This window comes from Doryrhamphus excisus, linkage group LG3 (genome assembly GCF_037039965.1).
Source record: "Doryrhamphus excisus strain RoL-2023G ecotype Guam linkage group LG3, RoL_Dexc_Guam_v1.1, whole genome shotgun sequence".
NCBI lineage: Eukaryota > Metazoa > Chordata > Actinopteri > Syngnathiformes > Syngnathidae > Doryrhamphus > Doryrhamphus excisus.
The window spans coordinates 11,602,159-11,628,911 of NC_136359.1; the positions used below are offsets into that span (position 1 = coordinate 11,602,159).

Genomic DNA, 26,753 nt, shown 5'->3' on the forward strand with positions numbered 1-26,753 from the left:
CGATTGAAGCTATACTATGAAACTAAATACCGTACTAAATTCTGAACTTGCTGCATGAGTCAGCGCCAGAGGATGGTCCAACACTGATGAGTTGATCCACTATGTGACCTGTAAGTAAATTCCTCTGGCCTGTGGAAGCTGACACTCAGCAGAGCGCCATGATGTAAGCCTGTCCATGACGAGGTGCTGATAACATGACAAACAACTATTGATCATGGCAAAGCCGGAAACAGCAACCTCATATTGTAGGTTACCAGACACCCCCCCAACTCAACACAACAGTCAGCGACACATTAAATATTTACATTTGATGACTGAAAGAGGGAAAAAAGAGGTTAGTGTATTTGTACACGGTAGATCCTCTGAGATTGAGTTAACACGTTCTCCTGTGACCTGTTAAAGATGTTTAAATGAAAGGAGAATGTGAGTTTAATATGCCTCAAATCCCTGTCTAAACCTCCGAGAGACGGCAGTGCAACATGTGCAGGCTTTGGAGCAAGAGGTCCAGTCTGGTGGCTCTCATCTGGACCCCATCAGGTTTGCATGTCCCCAGGCAGTCAGACTGGCATCCCAGGCTGTACCAGACCTGCTCCTTTATTAAAGCGTCAGCCTCCCCTGACCCGGCACACACAGAGCGGGCCCTGGGGAGAATACAGGCACACACATGGTTCCCATAGGTCACTTTACTTGTTTGTGACTTTGTGCGTTTGATTCTCTTGCAGACCACATGTGGATTGTGATTTGAAGTACATGGAGAAAGGGGGTTTTCTCCGCAAAATAATCTCCTTAATGATAGCGTACCCAAGAGGGAGGTCGTAACATGCTGGTGGAGGGGCCGAGCGAAAAGCCGAGACACACGACAAGAATAAGGTGGATTTCCACACTTGAACTTGGCACTGTGGCACAGTATGTTCAACAGTTTTTTTTTTAACATTAATACACTAACTCATTCAATACCGAAAATGTAGATATGTATGTTTTTATAAACCCCAAGACCCAATCCCAACAATTATTTACACATCTTTTACATTTTTTTTTTTGCACGAGATGGTGACGCAACTCTCCTCTGATGTATTTCACTTCAGAGCAATTTGAAGTCTAAGCCATACAAACTTAGGCAGGGATCATGTGAATGGAAGAATCCGGCATTACAGGAAGGAGGAAGCGAGAGAGCCTGGAGGAGTGGAGCGTGCAGAAGGTTAGGCATTGTAGGGAAATTTTTACGCATGCGGACACACATGCATGCAGGTGTCAATAGTTCATGGTGTTGTTATTTTGTTGTTTATTTCGATAGTTGTTTTGGTATTTGAGCTGTCACAAAAGCAAAACATATTTACCAAAATGAAAGTTATGCTTGTCACAAATGTGTCCAACCGTTGATTACTTAAAAACTTTTTTTTTTCCTGAAAAAAGACACATTTAATATTTAACATCTAATATTTCTTTTGGTATGTTCATATAGCCATACAACACAATATTCCACATGCTATGAAAGATGACTCAAAATGGTCTAAAATGGCTGGTATTGAATGGGGTCCTCTTTTGAAAAATGGCTGGGAGTGAATGAGTTAAGAGAATAACGAGAAAAAGAAGAGAATATTTAACTTTGTTTTTTTTAAAATACTCCTTAATCCCATTTACTTATCTTTTTATGACCTGAAAAACAGTTGTGCTTTTACATTTTATTTATATATTAAGTACATGCACCTTATATGCTTCTCTAGGAAAAGCTCTGATCCCCTTCTTGTTACTTTGGCTATATAATCCTCCATCTTGGCCACTTTCTTATGCACCACAAACTAAAATAACAGTTGTTATTTATAATCACCTCTGTGTGGAGTTTTCTCCGGGTACTCCGGTTTCCTCCCACATTCCAAAAACATGCTAGGTTAATTGGCGACTCCAAATTGCCCATAGGTATGAATGTGAGTGTGAATAGTCGTTTGTCTATATGAAGTTGCATGTTTTTCATGAGTTTATAGACCTCTGTCATGTGTATCCAAATCACATATTTTGGTCTTGAAATCATTTTAAAAAATTTGAAAAATATTTATGCTTTCAGCCAAAAGGCGCTATTTCCATTTCAGATTTCAACCAAAAGGAGCTAAATCCCTTTCTTTATTCTTTATTCTGACTGGCCCAAGTTTCCCATCTATTGATAATCTGACCAATCAGAGAGAAGAATACAATTGGCACTGCACATACAGAAAGCCTGTATCAGTGCGCATCCTGTTTTGTTTGTGTACGTTAAGTACACGTATGATAGTTACAGTATGTTATGCAATTCAGGAGAACACAAATTGTGTTTTTACAGTATTCTGTAACATGGAAGTTTTTTTTACGCCATAAAAGGCATGTCTCTACCTTGACACCTCCAACTTTCATGAGAAACATTATTTTACTTGTACTAAAAAACATACAATGTAAAGAGTTTGTAATGAGATGATTTTTGTCGAAATCCATCATTTCAGCCAAAAGGCACTAAATCCGAAAAAAAAAATCATTTAAAAAAATATATAAAATACATGGTGTGTGCAGGATTTTTATAGCATGCATTTTTATGACCTATATTGATAGCTCTTTCATTTGCAATATAGACTTGATGACCAAATAGATTGATATGTGCGTAATTAAAAATCATTGATTTTCTCGAAATCAGTCAAAATGGATTTAGCGCCTTTTGGTTGCAAGCTCTTCATATGTGCCCTGTGATTGGCTGGCGACCAGTCCAGGGTGTACCCCGCCTCTCGTCCGAAGACAGCTGGGATAGGCTCCAGCGCCCCCGCGACCCTCGTGAGGAAAATGAATGAATGAATGAGTTTGCTTCTGTAACATCTGTCAGCATGTAAACAACTGATCAGATCAACATCAGTTGTTTTCTATTTTTTATACACTCAGTTACACTTTGAATCCGATTGGTCCACGCATACAAGTTCCATAAACACATGCAGGATGCCTTGTTGGATACGTGGTGGTTGTCTTTTTTTTTTTGCTTCAAACACTCCTGACACTATAAAAATGTTCCTATATGTAATCTGAATATTCTGTGACATGAATACACTTTGTTTCCTTCCAGGGTAATTGGAACCCCGTGAAATCAAATCTCCGCTATCATGTTTAAATATCCGGTATTTGACTTTTTATATCATCAATTTTATGAGAAATAACGTAAGAGCTACAGGCTGTAGGGCTGGATAAGGAGATCATTTGTTGCCGAGTCTTTGGAACTTTGAAATGCAATTTAAGGGAGCTCCATCGATAAGGAGAAACTAAACACGGCAGCTGAGATGAGAGCATCTCCAGAGCCTGAAAATCTCACTTATATTGCTTGTAGGAGAACAACGTATGTAGGGTTAACGTAGAAGAATAATTTGCCCCCTAGCCTCTCCAGAAATCCTGTAAAGCTTTCTTCCCTCTGAGGATCCTTACTGACCACATCACTGTCTCTTAGCAGAGGATCAATACTATTCATGAAGGATATTAGCGTTTATGTTACCATTAGGAGTGATTCAATCAAAACTAAATTAGATTCAAATTATTGCTGCAAACATAATCAATATGCCTGCACGGCTTCCTCCACAGTGATTCTGGTTATCAGAGTGGGAAGGGACGCTGCAAAGGAAGCGCTGATAAGATTGCTTTGTTTGCATCCCCAGATAAAAAACACCCGAGCACAGTTAAGACCAGACCGCTCTGGACGTAGATTGTTGACAGACGCTAAAGCGGGCAGTAAAAAAGTGGGACTTAAGGGCGGGAAAGTGAAAGAACAGACCAGACGTCGACATTAAAGACACGAGGATCAGTGGAAATTGATAAGCCTGCCAAGCATAGGTTTGGTTTATCACACTGGATGAGTGAAAAATATCACTACAGTATTCAGCATCTGATTTATGATGCTTTCTTGATAGGAAACACAGAATACATGGCTTAGTATGTAATGTTCTTGTAGTAAGAGTGCTCATAATTCAAAAGTGGACCCTCCAAAATCAAGAGCATCATGTGTTTTTGACTCTTTTTAAATAACGCTATCACAGAAAAGTACAAAGAGAAGTAGGAAATATGTGATGATAACCATAGAATCAAAAAGGGACTTTGTCCCAGCCACAGGTGTCTTCAAACCGTGTGTAGACGTATCATATCTTTCTTTTATTACATAGTAGTTAATTTTCCCGCTATCCAATTATGAAAGTTCACAGTGTTAAAATGTTAATTAGGTATGGTTCTATTTATATTCTTTTATTTAAAGGTATTCATTCATTCATTTTCTACCGCTTATCCTCACGAGGGTTGTGAGTGTGCTGGAGCCTATCCCAGCTGTCTTCGGGCGAGAGGCAGGGTACACCCTGGACTGGTCACCAGCCAATCACAGGGCACATATAGACAAACAACCATTCACACTCACATTCATACCTATGGACAATTTGGAGTCGCCAATTAACCTAGCATGTTTTTGGAATGTGGGAGGAAACCGGAGAAAACCCACGCATTCACGGGGAGAACATGCAAAGTCCACACAGAATTGGCCGAGGGTGGAATCGAACACAGGTCTCCTAGCTGTGTGGCCTGCGCACTAACCACTCACTGCCATGCAGCCTATTTAAAGATATGATGAGCACATTTTTTTAGCTTTTATTCACAATTCATTGACATTTCCTACGAGAAAAATCAAACTTGGAACAATTTGGAAGTCAACTTCTGTCCCAAAACATAACCTAATCTATTCAAAATGATGACAACTGGCTAAGAATACAACTGGTAAAAGTAGCTTCATAATGTACATGCTGGAATTCATGTTTCCCTTCAATGAACCACAGCTCCACAGTGCCAGCAGCTCTCATGCACCTCCTGGACCACGAAGCTAACACCACTTGCTCACTTGGGTTGCCAGGTGTGGATAGTAAATGTATTTTGATGACTCTGAAGCATAAGTTTCATTAATATTGGACTCATCCAAAGGAATATATTCTGTCATAAAAATAATTGATGGAAAAGGTAGAGGTAATAATAAAAGGGTATTTGATAATAATAACAATTGACAAAACAATGGCCTTCAAATTTTGTACAGCAGCATCAATGTAGTATAGTTACAGTATGCAAAGAAGGTTGACTAAACACACTTCCACTCTTCTAATCTAGAATGAATAATTCATACAATTCAGCCTAATTCTTACAGATGTCTTCTCAATGCCTTGCAACATCAAGTCTAGATAAGTATCACCTCTCCCACACTCTGAAAAGTTAGATTTTCTTGCATGTGGGCAAGTGGCTTTCCACACACACACACACACACACACACACACACACACACACATGCATGGAGCACAGCACTTGCTCCCATATGTGAGAGGGGAAGTCGCGTAAAAGAGGGCGGGATCAAGTAACTAATAGTCACACGGCTACGCGCAAACACACACTCATTTGTTTTGTGATCAGCCTTCAGGTGCGGACATCACCCCGGGACTCCCCACATCAAAGACCCGACGGACGGGAGGAGGAAGAGGAAAAGTCAAGTCTGTCCCGTAAGACATCTGCCTCAGTGCCCCCCCTCCCTTCACCCCCTTGCTGTGTGGAGGTGTGTGGTTGTTTGCAGGGGTCGGGAAAGACAGCGGGTAAAGATGAGGAGAGACAATCTGACACAAGCTTGGAGTGGCCGAAGGTCTTGTTAACAAGACTTGGACTGTGGAGAGTCTGGCAGGTAGCAACCACACTGGACTGCCCATTATTTCAAATCAGTGGATGATAATGAAAACGTCATCCAAACCACCTGGATCTCTATGAATATTTTTGTTTAATTGGAGCAGCTGTTTGGAAGTCGGACTCAGCCAAGAGAACATTTTCAACAGTTTAGACTGAACAAAAACAGCAAAGGAAAGCAGAAGAACGGGTTTGTTACTGGAAGACATTTCCACTTAACTGAAGTTCATTCCAACCCATTTGCTTCCCTAAGTGTGAGTTGGATCGCAGACTTTTTGATTACCCAAAGGTTGAGACTTCAGAGGAATACCAGCTGGAGACTGAGCAGCTTTTAAATCAAACCGGAGGATTTCATACAGGTGCTTCATCATTTGGATTCTGTAGGGGGAAAGCTCTCACCCGGCGTGGACTGTGGAGGGCTCCCCTCCCTGCCCTCCCAGCCTATCTGTGTCCCCAAGCAGCATGTCCCAGGCTCTGAGGCTGCCTCTAGTCCTCCACACAGCACACTACCATGATCAGATGGGCTGCTGGAGGGAGTAAGGCTGCCTCGTCCTGCTCCAGGACTGACTTTGGGGCTCATTCTTATTCTGGGACCAACCTCTCCACGCTGTTTTCCTCGTGGTCTCTGCCTCTCCTGCTAGCCCTGGTAGCTCTCGCTTTCACCCTACCCGGAGCAGCCTGCCATCAGCTCAGGAGGGACAGACCGAGGCTCACTGCACCGCAAAGCCACATGGCTACGCTGAACATTTCTGAAAGCGAGGTCGTCTACAAGTCCAGGGTCACCGGAGGACCGCAGGGGAGGCATGTACGCAGTTACAATCATCTGCAGGGGGACATCAGGAGGAGGAAGCTGTTCTCGTTCCAGAAGTTTTTTCTGAGGATCGACAAGAATGGAAGGGTCAATGGAACTAAGAGCAAGGACGACCCCCTCAGTAAGTAGGAATGAAATCATTGCCTCAACGAGGAATTTCATATATTGCACTTGAGTCACTGATGGCCGAGTGGTTGACTCACCTGACTTCAGTTGCAGGCAGTCCGCGGGTTCAATCCCCACTCTATTAGAATGTGAATACCTGTCTGTCTTTACACAAGCACTGTGATTACCTGTGACCAGTCCATGGTATAGTCTGCCTTTCACTTCAAATCAGCTGGGATAGGCTCCCGCTCCTGACTCTGAACAGGATACGTGGTATTTTGACAAAAAAAGGATCTGGTCGTTTCCAATTTGAGCGGCCATTCTCAAAAAAAAAACAAAAAACAAATCCTGCACAATCCTGGACTCTAGATGAAGCATTCCCTGTCGTTTTTGTTTCAAACCAGACATCCAATGGTATCTGTTCTGTCCAAACACTCAGCACAGAGTTGGTAGCGCTCAGATGGCTTTAAAAGGAGCTGAGGCAGATAACCAAGCCATTATCAGGCAGTCTTCACAGCACAGAGTAAACATCGCTGATAACAAGCACAGGGGCTTAACCAGGGAGAGGGGATGATATGGATGTCAGCCCCAATGATGCTTCAATAATCTTCCTGACCCTCTGCCTGCCTGCAACAGTCAAGCAAGTTGAAGCATTTTGCTTCAAGTTGTATGTTTCTGCATTGTCTTTAACTATGAGATACTCCATTGGGTGTTATCATATAGCAGCCAACAAGTACACATGTGCTCACACACATCTTCTCCTCACATGCTCTTTTTTTACCCCCCCCCCCCCCCCCTCAATTGGATGTGGGACCTTTTAATGTTCCCCTCGGGAGTGCTAAACCACACTTTCAATCACAGCGTCTTAAGGGTAATGACACAGAGAGGAAGAACGTCAGGGGGAGATTTTTGTTTTGACAAGGTCACAACTTTATTTACCGAGCGTATAAAAAGTTGATGCTTTTACTGCTAGTAGTCTTAAGTTCCAAAACTGACACACACACCATAGAGGCATGGTCTGACCATTCATCATATTTTCTGTGTGCGAATTCTTAAACTTTATGGGAGCGGATTTACCCCTCTTTTAAGAGCATCACCTTTTTCAAAAGTGAGGGAGTTCGAGCGACCTTCGGAAAATGAGCCGGGCTGGATGGAGATACAAGTTCATGAATGGCGCAGCTGATCATTGTGGTCACATCAAAGCCATGTGTCCTCCACATCAATGGGCTTGCCATCAAAAAGCTCTGTCCTGAGGGGGTCCGGGGACACTGTGTGGATTTTGTGCCCTTGTATCAGGTTCACACGGTAAAGGACACCACACAACAGCAGCTTCAGTCTTCGCTCCCTGGGGCCAGACATGATCCCAGGTCTGATGTCTTTTGTGGACTCCCCACACAGTCCCTTGAAGTGACAAAATATCCCTTTATTGTTCCACGAGTAGTAGAATGGCCTTGCCCGTCCTGAGCACGAAACTGCAAGGTAAACATGTCCGTGTAGTTACGATAGGATGGATTTATTAAGGGGTCTAGGATGTGCGAGCACTGCTGCCTGCCTGCCAGCTCACTGTCTCTTAAAGAGCCAGTGTCCAGTCTCCCACAGAGTTATGGGGATGCCAGCGCAAAACTGTCCCACATGGCTTTTTCAACCCGCTGAGAGCTTGTGCTGGGGTTAGAGAGACGGAGCAAGCTAATTCCCTGCCTGCATGTGGTTCAGATATAGGCCTGTTGTATATGATGCATGTCTGAGTGCTGCTTTTTATAGACAATAAGATACTACTATACTAAATAAGACATACCTTGGTCCAGTATGGTGCATGTAGGAATTTGTAGGTGGCATGTGTGCACTGAGATGCCTCTAAACATGGTGCTTGTGTGCAAGTGTACACATTGGTTTTCTTTAATCAAAGCAGGGCTCTTTTTGCATGGGAAAAAAAAACACATGGAGGTTTCGGAGATGTGTATCTTTTCATTGAAATGAGGAAGACGATGGACAGCCCGTCTGTGTAAATACGCCCAAAGTGGTTCTTTTCATGTGTTATTAGGGCACATCCTGACTTGCACCTCAACACGGGAATGACACGCTATTCTGTGCATGCCGTGAAGATGAAACATTTTTTTTTAAAGATTACAATCAAATGCTTGGCATCTTTTGGAAAAACACTTGAATTCCACAAAGCTAGGCCATTTATGCTTGTTGAGCGTGTCAAATTCGGTACATTTCACATACAGCCACATCAGTAGGTATACTTGCACAACCTAATAAGATCTAATACAGAAGCTCTATCAAAACAGAACCTGATCCTGTCTAAACGCAATATTCTTGTCTGTGCTATTGGGGTGAGTGGAAGACCATCTTGAGCTGTTACATAATTCACGTAACTATAATTTCAGTTTTATCTGATTTTAGTAGTAAGATGTTGGAAACATCCAGTTCTTGATGTTTTCAAGACATGCCCAGAGTTTGGACAACTAGCTAGTTTCACTGGGTTTAATTGATAAATAGAGTTGAGTGTCGTCAGCATAACATTAAAAGTTATGACTGGTAACTCGTCCCTAGCCACTTTGTGGTTTCACTCCATGATGTTTTTTCCAAAATACATGAATTAATAAATTATGTTGTTTCATGGTTGAATACAGTCTATTATTAGTCAAAAATATGCATATTTAAGTTAATGTTACTGATTTTTACTTAAATTAAGCATTTTCAAGCTTGAAAATGGCTAATTGAACTATAAAACTAATATAATATAACATGCAGTTAGGGCCATATATATTTGGACACTGACACAAGTTTAGTTTTTTTTACCCTTTTACTGAAACATACTCCAAAGATGGTGATATAATGGACATGGACATAAAGTGCAGACTCTCAGCTTTCATTTGAGGGTATCCACATTCAAATTGGATGAAGGGTTTAGGAGTTTCAGCTCTTTAACATCGGCCACCCTCTTTTTAAAGGGACCCAAAGTAATTGGACAATTGACCAAAAGGCTATTTCATGGGCAGGTTTGGGCAATTCATTCATTATATCACTATAAATTAAGCAGATATAAGGCCTGGAATTGATCTGAGGTGTGGTGTTTGCATTTGGAAGATTTTGCTGTGAAGACAACATGTGGGCAAAGGAGCTCTCCATGCAGGTGAACCAAGCCATCCTTAGGCTGTGAGAAGAGAAAAAAACCCATCAGAAAAATAGCTACAATATTAGGAGTGGTAAAATGAGAAAGAAAGCAGGCACTGGTCAACTCAACACAAAAAGACCTGGACGTCCACGGAAGACAATGGTGGTAGATGATGGCAGAATCATTTCCATGGTGAAGAGAAACCCCTTCACAACAGCCAGTGATGTGAACACCACTCTCCAGGAGGTAGGAATATCAATACCCAAGTCTACCATAAAGAGAAGACTGCATTAAAGTAAATACAGAGGGTTCACTCATAAGTCTGAAGAATAGAAAGGGTAGATTGGACTTTGCTGAGAAAGATCTAAATGTTTCTGGAAGAACATTCTTTGGACAGATGAAACCAAGATCAACCTCTACCAGAATGATGGCAAGAAAAAAGTATGGCGAAAGCTTGGAACAGCTCATGACCCAAGCACACTACATCCTCAGTAAAACACAGGGGAGGCAGTGTGATGGCTTGGGCCTGCATGGCTGCCAGTGGCACTGGGTCACTAGTGTTTATTGATAATGTTGCACAGGACAGAAGCAGCCGGATGAATTCTGCGGTGTTCAGAGACATTCTATCTGCTCAGATCCAATCAAATTCAGCCAAATCGATTGGGTGGGGTTCATAATACAGATGGACAGTGACCCAAAACATACGGCAAAAGCAACCCAGTGGTTTATTAAAGCAAAGAAGTGGAATATTCTTGAATGGCCAAGTCAGTCTCCTGATCTCAATCCAATTGAGCATGCATTTCACTTGTTAAAGACTAAACTTAGGACAGAAAGGCCCACAAACAAACAGCAAATGAAAGCTGCTGCAGTAAGGACCTGGCAGAGCATTGGAATGGAGGAAACCCAGCGTCTGGTGATGTCCATGAGTTCAGGACTTCAAGAAGTCATTGCCAGCAAAGGGTTTTCAACCAAGTATTAGAAATTAACATTTAGTTTTTGGTTATTTAATTTGTCCAATTACTTTTGACTGCTTTAATTCCTGGCATTTTTATGCAATCTTTTTGTTCAACCCGCTAAATTAAAGCTGAAAGTCTGCACTTGAACTACATCTGAACTGCCATTTCAAATACATTGTGGTACAGTACCAAAACTGTACAGGACCTAACTGTACAGTATTCTACACTGGTCACTAGGTGTCAGTGACATTGCTGTAATGTTTGGTGAGACACTCATACGGCAGACTTGATCTCCAAAACAACAGGCTTTTATTGTAGCTTTGAATAATCCCTCAGAAAAATCCCTTGTATGACCTAACTACCAAAACATTCCATTTGTAAATAAGGAATCCTATATTGTGAAATTTACAGGTATGGAAACTTCCGGAACTTATTGTCTCCAGCAACACAAACTAATCATATGTTATGAGGTCCAGAGGTGTGATTTTGCCAATGATATTGCTTCATACAAATGAGGAATTTAATATTTAGTAGGCATGTCACGAGACATCATTTCAGGAGAAAAGTTGTCCCACAAGAACAGGGCAGTCATAAGCAGACTGTTAGCTACGGCATCACCACTGTCAATAATGATACAAGTAATATGGAAGTAGCAGTGCGCAAGGCAGAATTGGAACCACACATTAAGTGCTTTGCGCACACTATAAACCTTGCCATCCAAGCTGGCCTCGGGTTTCCCCCACATCACTGGTTTGCTCGGGTAGTTGAAGACACAAGGCGCTTTTTCATGGGAGTTGAACAGCTACTACAGTGTTAAGGTCAAAGCAGAAGTTGCAGTAATTCTACATTTGATCAAACTTACTTTAGATTTGTCAGATCGAAACACAATCACTGGGTAAGACTTCAAAACATGTGATTTTAGTCTTGATTTGTAACTGTAGTTCTTTCAGCATAAACCTAAAGCTAATCTCCTGCAAATATTTTACATGTGTTTTTACACAACTCCACATCAACACAAATGATTATTAGTACAACTGCCGGCATTATTTTAACTCTTCATGAACCCAATATTGTGTATTGTGAATTATAACATCTTATATAGTACAGTATACCTTATTTTTTAGTGTCTCAGGAGTATTGCACAATCGACATATTTTTGTAAATATAACCATAATTTGATGATGTAAATGAGCTTCATTGAGGGCTTGATCGCCCGCTGATGCAATATGATGCAATTCTACACTAGTGTAATTTTAGGCATCTGCAGCACCTCAGCAGAATGTTTGACTCTACTGGATCTCATTAACTTGTACAGGTGTACCTAATGTTCTAAATCCACCTGCTTGACGACAAACTAAACACATGCATGAGCGCATTAGTGCGTGTGCGTGCGATCTAGTGCATATATACAAGCTGTCTCGCCCCTGCCTCCGGTGGCTGACTTTGATCAGTGATCATTACAGCCTTTTCTAATCCTCACTCCACCCCCAGTCTCACTGTCATGGCTCCTCTGTCCTTCTCTGTTCTTGCTCTTTTCATCCCTCCCATGTTTACAGAGCAGCCAGACTCAGCCGTAGATTGTCTTACATCCTCACTTCATCCCAGACACCTGATCCCACACAGAAACCAGCTCCTCTCAGATCTTCAATGGCCGTTGTGTCCCAGTCCTCACCGCCACCTTGCCGCTTCAGACCTCACCGCCCTGAGGTGCCACCGTTTGAACTAGAAACCGATACAGTCACGACCTCACGGACAAGGAGAGAGGATGCTGTGTGTTTCAGGGAGGGGTTGTTCTTTTTGGGACACACCTGCATGCTCCGCTGGCCTCTACTCTCCAAAGCGTAGTGGAAGTAGGTGCCACACAAACAGTGATCAGACGGAACGGTGGTGTCCTCCCGTCTCTGTGATGTGTGTGTCCATGCACAACATGAAATAAATCATGGGAACCAGACAGCCACTTCACAAGTGCGTTACATTTCCTGATGCCGAACCATAGTCATTAAATGTCCATCACTATTTTGCAGCCAGAAAACAAATTAAACTCCCACTTACAGTTGCCATGGAAGTCTGTGTGGAGTTAACTTAAACATCTAATGATGTTATAACAGTAATATGTATCCCTGGAGAATAATCACGCTTATTTGTTTGGTCCACTAACGAGAGAAGAAAGTTCTGGGTCTTCATGGCGTCTTGAAGAAAAAAACCTCCTTCCTCATGGACATGATAGGCCTCTCACCCCCAAACACAGTTTATTAGCATGAACGCTATAGACACACAGATACACAGGAATTATCATCTCTGTGTGGAGTTTCCATGTTCTCCCCGTGCATGTGTGGATTTTCTCTGGGTACTCCGGTTTCCTCCCACATTCCAAAAACATGCTAGGTTAATTGGCAACTCCAAATTGTCCATAGGTATAAATGTGAGTGTGAATGGTTGTTTGTCTATATGTGCCCTGTTATTGGCTGGCGACCAGTCCAGGGTGTACTTCGCCTCTCGCCCGAAGACAGTTGGGATAGGCTCCAGCACCCCCGCGATCTTCGTGAGAATAAACGGTAGAAAATGAATGAATGAATTATTGAACTAAAAACACATTGGAAGACATGTTATGTAGTATTCTGCACTGGTCACTAGTTTTGTACTTGTTACATGAGCCACCACAAGATTGCCAGAAGTGTTAAAAAAACTTGTTAAGGAAACAAGGAACTCTTCCAGTGCTAACATGTGTGAGTCTTATTTTCACTTATTTCTGCTATACTGGATAATGCAAACGTAAAGGTGATTATAGGGGTGCTATTTCATGTCTAGATGGGCTCTAATAACATTAAAAAACACATTTACTAAGGTCGTAAATTGGCTTACAGGTTAATAGTTTTAAATTCACTAATCACGATCAGGTCTGAAACCAATTTTTGCGTCTCAAAGCCACTAAGGCGTGTTTAAGGACCACTGAACACCAGGGTGTACCCCACCTCTCGCCCGAAGACAGCTGGGATAGGCTCCAGCATACCCCCATGACCCTAGTGAGGATAAGCAGCATAGAAAATGGATGGATGGATGGATGGACATGGAATTATGTGGATTTGTGTTAAAACAGACACAATTTATTGGTTTTACTTCAGAAAAAGAGGGTTTACGACTTAATGACCATGGAAAAATGTGAGTGCCAAGATGAGACGAGTTTAGAACCCCAGCCCTCAAAGAAGACGTGTCCCCCAATCAATCAACTTTATTTGCACACACTGGGTCCAAATAAAACAACAGACAAGGACACACAAATAGACAGTATACAAACATCTATAACACTTTTGACTTTTGATTGGTATCTAACAGCACTCATACCAAGGTTGGTTAGAAGCAGTATATAGTAAGAGTTTTGAGAGATATTCAGACTCCCAATTAATTTGTACATCAGATTTCTTAATAGTGCCTGGAAAGTGCTGACACCAGCATGACAGAACCGTTGACTTGCACTCATCCACCTGGGTTTTCTCAGCAGAATCCTCATAGAGTCATTGTAGGCAACCTGCAGTTTGTGGATGTCACCACATGTTCAATATGTGCTTTGCCCCCCCCCCCCCCCCCCACACACACACAAATACACACACAAACAAACTACATGACAACAGAAGATGAAACAAGCAGGTTTTGTGGTCAAAGGACACATTGGGTTAAGTTATATCTCCGTGACCTCTGGTACTGACACCACACAAATAACTTCAGTCGTCTTGCAGCCAGAGGATGTCCTTGTTACCTCGGGTATAAATTAACCCTGTTTAATAGCCTTTGAAAACACTGAATTATTTGCAAAGGGACTCAGAAACCTGACCTAGCAAACAATATAGAAACAACCCCAATTCTTTGCGGTGTCCACCTATTCATTTTCAAACTGTGCAGCTGGACTCAGTTACACAGTTGTAAATTAACTTTATATTGTGCTTTCATGGCCCGAATGCCCCAAAGTGTGTTCCCTTGTGTTTTGTAAATGTTTTTGCTTGATTTACTTATCTACAATACTGTATCTGTGTGTCTGTCTATCTATCTTCTGAAAACATCATATGCTGCTCTTATTGTATTGTAGGTATTCTGGAAATCACATCAGTGGACGTGGGAGTGGTGGCCATCAAAGGGTTGCACAGTAACTACTATCTGGCTATAAGCAGGAAAGGAGAGCTATACGGAGCGGTGAGTATCCGGGTCAGGGGTCTGGTCTAGATCATTTCAGAAGACTCAACTTGAATTTAGCAAAAATATATATCTTTAATGTCCCCTAGCTCCTTACAGTTGGATTTTGGCATGTGTGCGAGAACACAAGAAACTGTTCCAGGGTTAAATTGCGGGCATGAAAAAAGGCTACAATTATCAGTAGTATCAATAGTAACACATAAAAACAACTTACATAAAGTTAAATAAAAAGTTCAGTCTGAGTCATGTCACAATTGCCATCTCATATTCTTAACCGAGAAGAAGTGTAAAATTAATTAATGTTAAAACTTAAAAACGCTTAGTCTTGGATGCTTTGACCTGAGGTTGTATAACGTCCCAATCAACAGTGTAGTGCATCAATGTTGACTTACCCTACACTACACGTTCCATAAGCCGAGTTCTGGTCGGATTCCAGTGATAATGACCGTAGTTCGCCTTCATTGGTGGAGGACACTTAAGTAGTGTTTGGCTTCTCAAAACAATATGCATTTGCATATTTGCATCACAAAAAAAGGCATCACTGCACATCCATTGTTATTTAAGTAGCCCCACTGGAACTATGTTCCTCATCACCAAAATGCAACCAGACCTCGGCTTACCAGACAAAGTCGGGGGTAAGTCAGTGTTGATGCATGACACGGCTGCTATACAACAAAAAAATCCAAACTATTCAAATTATTTTATACTTTAATGACCAAAGCTTAAATGTACAGTATGTCCCATTTTAACTGTCATACAAGTGTAAAAATAAGTTAATAATGTCAAACCTGAAAAAAACGCTTTTAATGTTAGTCCCTTATTGTAACTTCCTGTGTGCTGTATTTTTTCTCTTCTCTCCTTCTTTTCCCCTTCTCTTTTACGCCCCTTGTTGAGGCTATTTCTGTATAAAAAGCAATATTATTATTTGATGCTGACCCACCTGAGATTTTTTTGAGGTACACTTCAGAGACGTATCGTTTTCCAGTCTTTTTGAAATGTGATTAAGTAGTTGTAGTAGTGCATGCTCAAAAGGAATACATTTCTACATTAAACTGTCTTCCATGAGGAATAAAGAAGTGACACGTGGTGCCTGTTGTCTTTCTAGAGGGAGTTTGGCATCGACTGCACCCTGAAGGAGCGCATAGAGGAGAACGGCTATAACACGTACGCGTCAGCCGAGTGGAAGAACAAAAAGCGGCAGATGTTTGTAGGTCTGAACATCCATGGGAGGCCTGTGAGAGGGAAGAAAACACGCAGGAGGAACACAGCCACCCACTTCCTCCCAATTATGGCATGATGAGCCCAGGGAGTCAAATGGGGGGGAGGGGGGGGACAAAAGGCAGCACTGGCTAAGTTCTCAAGATGAAGACTTTGAAAAAAGAAATAAGGCACTAACACTGACAAAGAAGTTCATATTGTGTACTTTATTTGAAGGAGAAGGGTATGTCTGTGTTTGCTGTGGCACAGGATGCAATATTTATCTTTTTCTGTGCCAAAAAGCTGGAAATCAATGGCGACTATAGAGGCGGACGCAGACATATGGGCAACCTTATCATTAAACACTAGAAAACACAACACTTTGATACTTAACACCCCGTGTTTTTTTTTTGTTTGTACTGTATGGATTTATTTATTTTATGTCTATTTAACTGGAGGGGAACACTTACAAGCATTCCTTTGCATTCTTTACTTTTTATAGTATCTCTATCATGTGAAAATAAAAATAACAGTTTTCTCCCATGCACCACATCTGTCATGTTTCCCTCACACTCTCACTTGACGTCGCTTCATGGTATGTGTGTCCTTATCTGACCAATGCATGTGGCAACCATTGCACTCATGATGACCTCCCAAATGATGCGGAAACATAAAGACAAGACAGGATGGAGGGAGGGACGAGGGAGGGAGGGAGAGAGGAAACTGCACTGATACCCTTTGGAGATGCAGATAGAATTCCATGCAGTATTGAAGCACCTGTTGAAAACATGAGGACGCTATAGCATTAATTAACAGACAGGACTTATTACTCACACAAATGTAGTCGCAAGGACTCGGTGACGTTGCATGCGTGCAAGTGCATGGAATGGTGATGTGCTGTGGTTTACCTCTTCCAAACATGCAAAAGAAGGGGTTGTGTTGTGCTTGGGCGCGGCTCTATGCGCACAGTAACCAAACGTGCCAGACTTTAGGTTTGAAGTGGGCCCAAGCATGACTTGCCTTGTATGAGTACAGAGGCTTGTGGCCTTGGAAGAGAAACAGAACTGTGTTGCATAAGTAAGAAAAGAAAAGAGCAATACGACCAGCGTCTGAGCAGCCTGTACTTCTCTTAGTCGGCGTGCACAAGAACACTAATCAATGGCAGCTGTCTTGATGCCAGATGAAAAAAAAAAACGCGGGGAGAACATTAACACCACACACTTCCGGGCCTTGTGTCCTCTTATCCTCTCTCTCGGAACATCTATACATGGAATATTAGCAAGGTTCACAATTACATTGAGATTTTTTTACACTGGCACAAATCAACATTAATAAATATATGAATACTGGAGTTCAAAATTGACAGAAACATTGTTTTGTGCAATGGTGTCCAAAGTCTGGCATGGGGGCCATTTGTGGTCCACTGCACATTTTTATCAGCACGTGGCTTTTTCTTGTCCTAATGAAGCTACTGTACACATGCTGCAGTGGTGTGCTATGTTGTTTTGGTTGGTGCCGCATAAGGGGCAAGTCACCATTTGGGAGGGATTTTATATCATCAAATATACCAAGTGGAGATTGTTTGTTCTCCAGGATGAAATTAAGCCAAAGTGTAGTCCTAAATGTTCTTTAATTGGTCCTTAATGACTCTTGATGCCATATAATGAGGCAGCAGGGAATGAACCCTAACAGAACTAATGAATACAGGCATTGTAGGAGACACACACTCCTCTGCCATTAGTCATTTGTCATTGTGTGCACTCCCTAGACACTTAAAGCGTTCAAACTTCCTTCCAAGATGCTGGCATATGGGGGACAGCAATAAGAGAAAATAACTGTGGCAATCTTTTTTTTTTTTTTTTTTAATCAAAGTGGGTCCTTACATTCTGGAGCGGGAATTCTCTATGGCATAATGCGATCCAGCTTTGGGAAACAAGTGGAAAATGGCTGCAGGCTCAAACAACTAATGAATACTTACACTGAGAAGTCTGGTGCAACACATGTTTGGAGCGGGCTGCTACTGAATGAGCACAGGGAGTTCAGGTTCGGATTAGATTCTCTGGGGTAAAAATGTCTGTTAGAGTGTATATTATTATTCACGGTGATAAGCAGTAACACTGAAAATATCAAACCACTGCAAAAGCATATAATATAATATATATTTTTATGTGCATAATCGTTAAAAGTGAATAAATATTATTTCCTTTCTCAAAATACCAACTAGATTTTTACATAGAAATAAAAAGAGATTATGTATTAGGTTATTATTCAAACCAAAGAGCAATAAGTAATGTGTATTTTATGCAATGACACAAACTCCATCAACTTCATGAAATTAAGAGAGCACTCATTTATAGTTTAACACATTGATTTCAGTAAAAAAAAAATGGACAGGACCCAAAAATGTGTCATTCAATGGAGTTCCTGCTTTCCACTCAAATGGTCTGTTTAATTTATTCCACCGACGGGCGCCTCCAGGCACACTCACTCCACTGTGATTGGTCAATGTAGACCATTGATTTGTCATTGGTAAATATGTGTATTCATGTTTAAAAAGATGACATATACAGTACCGTTTTAACTAATATTGTCAAGATAAGTAAGTTAAATAAATCAATAATATTTTAATGTATAATGTAACCTTATGGATGGTGTCAATACACACTGTATGTCACATACTGTAAGCACATACTGCACAATCGTCCCCATTGTCTTTTTGAGCTTCCACTCCACACCGCTTGATGGCGACAACCCCTTTCGTAACTCAAATACAATCAGTGACAGTGAGGTTTGTTGTCAGGAAGTTCCAAAAAAAAAAGTTACTGATTGACAAAACACCAACATGAACTATCGGTAGGTGCTATGATCGTTTAAAAAAGTCAGGATTGAAAATTTGTCGATGAAAGCAGCATTTCTTTATATTATATAGATGCTCTTCTTGAGGGATAAAGCTGTCAAAAGAAGGAGGTCATGAACGAGAATTTTAACAGAGCCCCCGGAGCAGGGAGAAGCCGCAATCTTCCAGCAGACTCCGGACTGCCGAGTGCGGTTTGGAACAGTGACAGTACCGTAACACTTTTCAACCAAAGGGAACCTTTGAGACAGCCGAGAACATACCCACCTCCCGGCGACTACAACATTACTACGGCCACGGAAAATGGCGCTGGTGGAGGTAAGGAAGGAGAAGACAGACTGGCTAATGCTAAGCTAGCGACTTTCACATTCGAGTTCATGTCCGATTTGGTACTTTAGGCCGAAGTGCGTCAAAACAGTTTAACCACGATTCACCATCATATTTGCTTCGTCAGCTAACTAAGCGTCTTTCGACATATCCAAATCCGGTTTTACTCGCCGCTAAACACCCCTGATTTAAGCTAATTTTGTATTATATTTTCCCGTGTAAACAGTACTAATAGAACCTTCATTCTCAACACTTGGGTTTAAAAATACTATACGTTTTACATGTATACGATGATGTAATGTAATTAAGAAATGTCAAATCATATAGTCAATAAATCACAAGGGGGGGGGGCTTGATTTAGCCCTCATAACACAAAGGTTTGCTAATACATTCAATGTAATCTCTCTTCTTCTACTTTCAGGCAGTACAAGAATAAACCAGCAAAGCATAAACACCAACAGTCCTTCTGTGTCCAGTGGCTCTAATCAGTTGGATTCCTTGGTGGGGTCCTCCAAACTCTCTGCCAGTGCTCCAGAGTTTGTCCCTGCTGTAGTGTACCAAAATGATGTAAGACGATCATATCATTTGTTGTTTCAAAAGCACCGTGACTATTTGGTGTGTTACCTGTATGCTTTGTTTCTATTAAGACTTTTTATGACAACAATGAAGACAATTTCAGCGCTCCATCTTTGGCTGATATGGTCAGAGACTTCCTTTGCCACCTGAGCTCCTCACCGGGAATGTTTGAATCAGACATTGAATACATAACAAGTGTGCTGAACTCCTTCATTACCACAGGGGAGTTGTTGGCAGAGCTGGTGGAGCTGATCTATACAGAGGTATGAATGCTCAGGCCTGATTTTGCTCTTCAATGTGTGCAGCTTAATGATGACCATATTACCGTATACTTATTTTTCCAACAGTTTAAGTCAAAATGAAATAAGTCACAGAGGGCCCACAAAGACAGTTTTAAAGCCCTACTGGGTATATGTTGTTTTTTGTGTCTGTAGTTGAAATGCTAACCAGCAACGTTTGTTCATGAGTGTCTCGAATAGTGTGGCACTTCAAGAAGCGTGATAATGCACTTTATCCAAATGTAATTCTTAATTTAGACCATGCACATATAACATTTGCTTGAATGTGCATTTTTTTGGACTAAAAATAGGCCATATTCACCCACGAAACAGCGAAAAAACGTGACAGAGTGAAGGAAGCCTACATTTGAAGACGGTACAGTGTTTTTCTAATCTTGTCCGATGTAATAGATATATACATATATATCACATACGTACAACAAAATGACGTTAAGGAGCGGGGTGGGAGGACACCAACATTAGCTCCACTTGTTCTAGTACCAATATGCTAGGTTGGCCTATTTGCTGAACAAAAACAAAATAATCAAACTTACAGCTCCCACGTCACTGACTGACTGATGGATAGTTGGCAGAGCTCCAGGCTGTACTTATTTAATTTTGTCTGTTTTTTGTACACATACACCAGATTAATCTAGTTAGGTCTGAGGTGTTATCATGTTTATTAGTAGGCAGGTTTTTCCTTCATGGCTGTATAAAAATAAAATCAGAGCGTCAAAATGACTGTTTAAGCGTCTCTTCTCCTAAAAGTGAAGTAAAGTAAGTTAAGGATATATATTATAGGATATATTTTATAACAGACTCAAGGGACATATTCTAATATCATGATAAAGTAAATTTTGCATAATGGGGGCCTTTAATGTCTTTCATTGCAGTCCACAGCCATTCCCAACTTCGCTTATACGGGCGCGCGACTGTGTAACTATCTGTCCCATCATCTTAGTCCGCCCAGCGGGAACTTTCGTCATCTGCTCTTAAAAAGGTGACATTACACAGTGATAAACGTCTGTCTAAATTTAAGTCTAATTCTGTACATTAAATGTTCACACAGTAACAATTTTGTCTGTTGTAGGTGTCAAAAAGAGTTTGAACAGAGAGATGTGGCCATTCGAAGAGACCCGGAAACTCAGAAGAAATTCCACGCTTTTGTGCTCTTTCTGGGAGAGCTTTATCTTCATCTGGAGGTAAGACGCCCCTGATTGCATGTGCGCTCTTGTGTTAAATTGTTCAAAAATGTCTTTGTCCTGTGTTTTATTGTAATTATAATCATGGTCAACAAATGAGGAGCAAAATCATTCACCGAGCTTGAAAAAAAATGTTAAGTAAAAAGTATTTACTTGCTGTCTGATTGATATCAAAATGTCCAGTATTACCCAATCCTTACTGGACAGTGGCGGTTGTGAAAATGTCTTTCAATCTGTTTTTTTTTTCAGGTAAAGAGTAACAAAGGACCTATAGGCCGAGCTCAGATTCTTTTGACTGCATTGAGGGAACTGCTGAACACTTTACTGTCCAATCCTGTAGATGCAAACATCATCTGCGCAGTCAAACTACTCAAGGTTCAAATGCTCTTTTCTATCACTCCATTATGTATGACCACATTAAGCAGTTTTACTAAATCAGCATAATTTTTCCTTTTTGAAGCTAACAGGCTCCGTCCTGGATGATGCTTGGAAAGAAATGGAGAAACCGTACATGGAGGAGCTGATCCAGAGGATCGAAACTATAGTACTGGATGCTACATGCAGCAGGTGTGTGTGGGTGTTTGAACACAGCACAAAATTTAATGAAACCATATTTCCCTGAATATACAATGACCCCTGTTTTTCAAGATTAAATCAACAGCTGGACCTTTTTTATGTTGTCAATATCAGTGAGTAAGAAAAAAAAAAAAAATTAAATATCGGGTTAATTCAATACTCCTTTTTTTTCTCCAGAACTGCGTTGTGACCACGTTTGTGGTCTGTCTAAGGTGATGTGCTTACTCGAGGACTTGTACAGTTGTCCCTCGCTACGTCGCTGGTCATATTTTGTGACGTCTCTTATCACAGATTTTCAAGAATACATTAATGAATAATGCTTTTTCGTGGTTGAATACGGCCTATTGGTAGGTAAAAAATATGCGTATTAGGGCAAATATTTTTTTTCCCCCAAGGATAAATGTTGCTAAATGAAAATACTAAAATACAAATACTGTAAATTCTGAACTACAAGACAAAAACATTTGCCACACACTCTGAACTGATGATGCCACAGAGTGACGCAAGGAACACCTGAGTGTAGATGGAATTGCAAGGTTCCATTCCATTCATTCAACTTGGACATTTACAGTAACATACACAAGTATGAGTCCTATTTATGTTTTAAATGGCGGATTTATGTATGTTACATATATTACGAGTGGAAATGCGACTGAGGGGGTGTTATTTCATGTCTATAGGGTTCTAATAGTGTCTAATTACAAAAATATTATTACTATTTATAAATAAGGAATCCTGCTTTGCGGAGATTCACTTATCAGGGTCGGACCTGGAACAAATTACACGGAATGAACAAGCGATTACTGTAATTAATGCAAGTGGTGAATATGAATTGTTTTCAGACAGCTAGTAAGTCCTGATCGGTGATCAATGCTGTTGCAGTACTGTGACGCTACATATAGCATAGGAAGGAAAATAAGGTGTGTTTTACTCCTCAGAGATGTCAGACAAATGCTTCTGAAGCTAGTGGAGCTGAGGTCTAGTGACTGGGGAAGAGTGTGTGCTGCAACGGCCAGCAATGCTACACCCGACAACGACCCTAACTACTTTATGGTGAGTCTCAAGTCTATTGTAATCCCTCGCCTTCATTCTTCACACAAATTTCCTTACAGAATGAGCCCACATTCTACACAGAGGACGGAACTCCTTTTACAGCAGCAGACCCAGGTATGGAGAAGAGCTTTACAGGACAACGACACTTAAGATAGTATAACAGAAATAACCACACTCAGAATATTTGAATGACAAAAACTGTTTTGTTTGGCTCCTTTTCCCCCTGCTTTATATACCCAGCTTACTTGGCTTAAAGGGGAACTGCACTTTTTGGGGGAATTTTGCACATCATTCACAATCCTTGTGTGAAACATGAACACATATTTTTTTCCCTTTTCTGTGTATTCTAGCATGAGAAAACCAGTGAGTATGAGCTAGCTAACAACTAAATACCTATTTAGACCTATTAAAAAAACAAAAAAACGCCAACAGTGTTCAATTTACAGGACTGACTTCTATATTAACCAAGCTATGGCGCTATTGTTGTTGTAGCAGCTAACATGAAAAACTATATTTATCTAGCAGACTAAGTGCTCGTCTCAGAGTCATTCACAGACTGAAGAGTGCATACCCAGCTCTCAAATTCGCTAAAAAGACTCAACAAGATGCTGGTTTGCTGTCAGGACTGGAGTACACGTCTTGTGCTGGAAGACACAGACATCCCAATAAGAGCGGACATCGTAACTGTTGTTGCTGTATTTATGCTGCTATTTTTCACGGAACTAACACAAGTATGTGTATCAATGCAGCAAGGAAAGAAGTTTTGGCAGTAATTTAAATAATCAAAATACGGCAAGATACCGCAACTATTACATGTTATCATCAGTGTACATGTTAATGCATGATCACAGCATGTATATCTAACCATTTTTTTTAGAGGGCTTCATAGTCGAAATAGATGTACCCCAATGACATGCATTGTTAGCTAGCTCATATTAAGTAATTTTCTCGCGTTATAATGCACAGAAAAGGGAAAGAAATATGTCTTCAAGTTTCACATAAGGATTGTGAATGATGAGCAACATAAAAAAAAAGTGCAGTTCCCCTTTAAGGTGCAGAGACGGTGATTTACATGCTGTAAAAACCCAACTGCTGTAAATCTGTGTGTGTTGATTTTACAGAATACGCTGAGAAATATCAAGAGATCCTGGAGAGGCAAGACTATTTCCATGATTTGTGTGAGGAAAATGAAAATGACGAGTAAGTACTCAGACAGTAAAGCTGTATATAAAAAATTGATAAGGGAATATGTATTTCTCACTTATCGCTTCTTTCATATAGTGTGTGTACCATAAATGCTCTAAAGGGTGTTTATTTACCTAAACTGCAAAGAGGATGGGGCATTCATTGAAAGGTGATAACTGAAGAAAGGCTATTATGCCTGAAAGTCATTCTACAGTATATAACATATTTTTGGAGCCAATAAGAAAGTGGAAAAGAAAATATAGCTGTCGTTGACCATATGATCATTTATTACCAATTAAGGAACCAGTGTTGTAATAACAATAAGGCATAGGTTGCTCAGTCAGCTTTGATACCACTGATAAGTTCATTGTAAACAACAGTACGGCAAGTGCAATATGCGTGAGTTGTCTCATTACGTGGACCGCGAGGTACCTGTAGATTACCAAGCTAGTTTGGCTCGATCGTGTAAACGTCACTTGTCATATGGTATCAGTCAGCTGACATTAAGCTATCCTCCTGATTCTCTCCTACTGTCTCCGCGGCATTCCAAGCATATCATCTTCATTATTCTGATTACAGATAAACAAAGTCAGCGGTAAGATGCTTATATCTATAACAAACGTGATGTGTTAACTTGCAGCAGTTAGTTATGTAGAAAATTGTTTGTTGGCTTGGTCCGCGTCATGAATCCCACTACAGAAATGAGTGTGTTCGCCACGTCTGCTTCTTAAACTATTATTTCATGATGAAATGGAAAATATACACATTGCTGAAACATTTTACTATGTTGCCTTGACTTTGGCTGCATTGTCTTTGTATATAAGTATTGTATATAGTTAATGTTTGATGGCAAGCTATTGAGGAAGAATTATTATCTTTGTTGCCATATTGAATATAATTATGATATCAACTACTTTGATTACCTGTAAACTTTTGAAAATGTGAAATATTTACAATAAATGGCAAAGTTGTCCGGTTAGAATTTATATATACATATATGTTGTGTTATAAAAAGAGGTAGATCATTTTGACTAACCCTAATATTCAGGAATATCGTAAATATATATATATATATATTGTATATTTACAGTGTTAGGTAACTCTTTGTTACTTGGTCATTTCAAAAGTAGCTCACAGGCTTAAAAAGCATGAGCATCCCTGCATAGAGCAACCAACATTTTAAAGCACATGATGAGACCACATGATACTTCATATCCACCTACCGCCATCTAGTGGAGTTAAAAAAAACGGTACAGGTGTATGTCAATAAAAAAAAAAGTAAAACAAATTCCAGATGTTTGCCATGGTGAACCATTTCGACATGTGACAGGTTATTCGTACAGAAGCACAGAATATATTGTCTCCCTTTATGTCCACAGATACGAGTTTGACGACGAGATGGATCCTGAGATTGAGGAAGCTTTTGAGAATTTCTGCTTAGAGTCCGAGATGAAACGGCAGCAATGACACCATGGAGTAGTTGATGTAAAGCATACATAAAAGTACTTCGCCATAAAGTTGTAAAGCGAAAAAAAAAACCTGCGAGCATCATCCTCCAAATATTATTTCGCAGAAGAAAAAAAAACATTGTAACAAAGCTGTTTATAGAAGCACTTCAGAGTCTGACACATTTTTTTCCTTAAGTCAGTGTAGGTTAAAAATTGAAGACAATGGCATAATTTAAAAAATGTTCAGATATTTTTTTCAGTCCTGGAAGCTTCCATTGTTTGTTTTTTGTTTTCCAGAAATTTATTTTACATGTTCAGAGGGACAGAGTGCTGTGAATTTTCTGCTGTGAGGTTTGTTTTTTGCATTTCCAAATTTGTTCAAAACATGCACAAGTCTATGTTAACATCTGAAGTTGTTGAAATTGTCCTGAATGTAGGCCACAATCTGTGGTTCAACTCAACTGCATTAGGCGTTTCTTGTAATCTTAAACTGAAAATACTTTTTTTCTTCAGAGCCCGTGTTAAGGAATGTTGTTTCATAGTGTTCACATTTTATTTATAGTTTTCTTTGCTTGCAATAAATTCTTTATAATGTCTGATGATTAAATGTTTTGTGTTCTGTGTGAATGACTTCTCTAGGTGTTAATAAGGTAAGTAAGATATTTTCAATCATATTAATGATTGTGTATTTTGTAACCTGTTCTTATGTTTGTATGTTTTCAGCCACATCTTGTGAAGAAATGAACTCTCACTCTGCATGATATGGTAACTGTGTGTCTATCTATTTTTTCTGTCATTATCTGTATTTTTGCAGAATTTGTTGACTCTTCTTTGTCAGGCCCATTATAGCCCATAATACATTGTATTTAGTCAACATTCCACAAGGCAATACAGACTTTGAGGCTTTCACTCCCTCTGAACAGTAAAGTTTGTGTACAGTGGACACCCTTGCTCTAACGAGTGATTACACCGTGCCCTCTGCTAACAATGTAATGGAACTGTCTCTAAAAGTACTACAGCCTCATACTTCTGCATACATAAGGCGTATCAGACTAATATCCATGATCACCTTGGGTTGCGCTGACGTATTTGTAGCAAGTGCATATAAAAGTATTTTCCATGCATAACATCCTCCACATGTTATCAGCCTTAATGTGTGTCTGACCCACGAGGGCCTCTGAGTCT

The 26,753-nt window shown here is 40.4% G+C and overlaps 2 protein-coding genes across 2 annotated transcripts; both read left to right on the plus strand.

Annotated features, from left to right (window-relative positions):
• Nucleotides 1–5,645: 5,645 nt before the first annotated feature.
• On the plus strand, nt 5,646–16,662 carry LOC131128218 (fibroblast growth factor 10-like). The gene is made up of 3 exons (XM_058070863.2): nt 5,646–6,626; nt 14,769–14,872; nt 15,978–16,662. The coding sequence occupies exons 1-3, from the start codon at nt 6,206–6,208 to the stop codon at nt 16,167–16,169; spliced, it is 717 nt and encodes a 238-aa protein (XP_057926846.2). The 5' UTR covers nt 5,646–6,205; the 3' UTR covers nt 16,170–16,662.
• Nucleotides 16,663–18,767: 2,105 nt separating this feature from the next.
• paip1 (poly(A) binding protein interacting protein 1) lies at nt 18,768–26,164 on the plus strand. The gene is made up of 12 exons (XM_058070287.2): nt 18,768–18,922; nt 18,999–19,241; nt 19,672–19,817; nt 19,898–20,089; nt 20,998–21,104; nt 21,195–21,306; nt 21,556–21,681; nt 21,767–21,873; nt 22,821–22,935; nt 22,995–23,049; nt 24,057–24,135; nt 25,500–26,164. The coding sequence occupies exons 2-12, from the start codon at nt 19,040–19,042 to the stop codon at nt 25,585–25,587; spliced, it is 1,329 nt and encodes a 442-aa protein (XP_057926270.2). The 5' UTR covers nt 18,768–18,922; nt 18,999–19,039; the 3' UTR covers nt 25,588–26,164.
• The last annotated feature ends 589 nt before the right edge of the window (nt 26,165–26,753 follow it).

What these genes read in the sequence shown, in the direction of transcription:
- LOC131128218 (XM_058070863.2), top strand. Translation starts at nt 6,206, where the DNA reads ATGATCAGATGGGCTGCTGGAGGGAGTAAGGCTGCCTCGTCCTGCTCC. An exon ending in GAGCAAGGACGACCCCCTCA is followed by an intron (nt 6,627 to 14,768) that starts GTAAGTAGGAAT and finishes ATTGTATTGTAG; the next exon opens with GTATTCTGGAAATCACATCA. An exon ending in AAGGAGAGCTATACGGAGCG is followed by an intron (nt 14,873 to 15,977) that starts GTGAGTATCCGG and finishes TTGTCTTTCTAG; the next exon opens with AGGGAGTTTGGCATCGACTG.
- paip1 (XM_058070287.2), top strand. Translation starts at nt 19,040, where the DNA reads ATGAACGAGAATTTTAACAGAGCCCCCGGAGCAGGGAGAAGCCGCAAT. An exon ending in CTGTAGTGTACCAAAATGAT is followed by an intron (nt 19,818 to 19,897) that starts GTAAGACGATCA and finishes GTTTCTATTAAG; the next exon opens with ACTTTTTATGACAACAATGA. An exon ending in CGTCATCTGCTCTTAAAAAG is followed by an intron (nt 21,105 to 21,194) that starts GTGACATTACAC and finishes TGTCTGTTGTAG; the next exon opens with GTGTCAAAAAGAGTTTGAAC.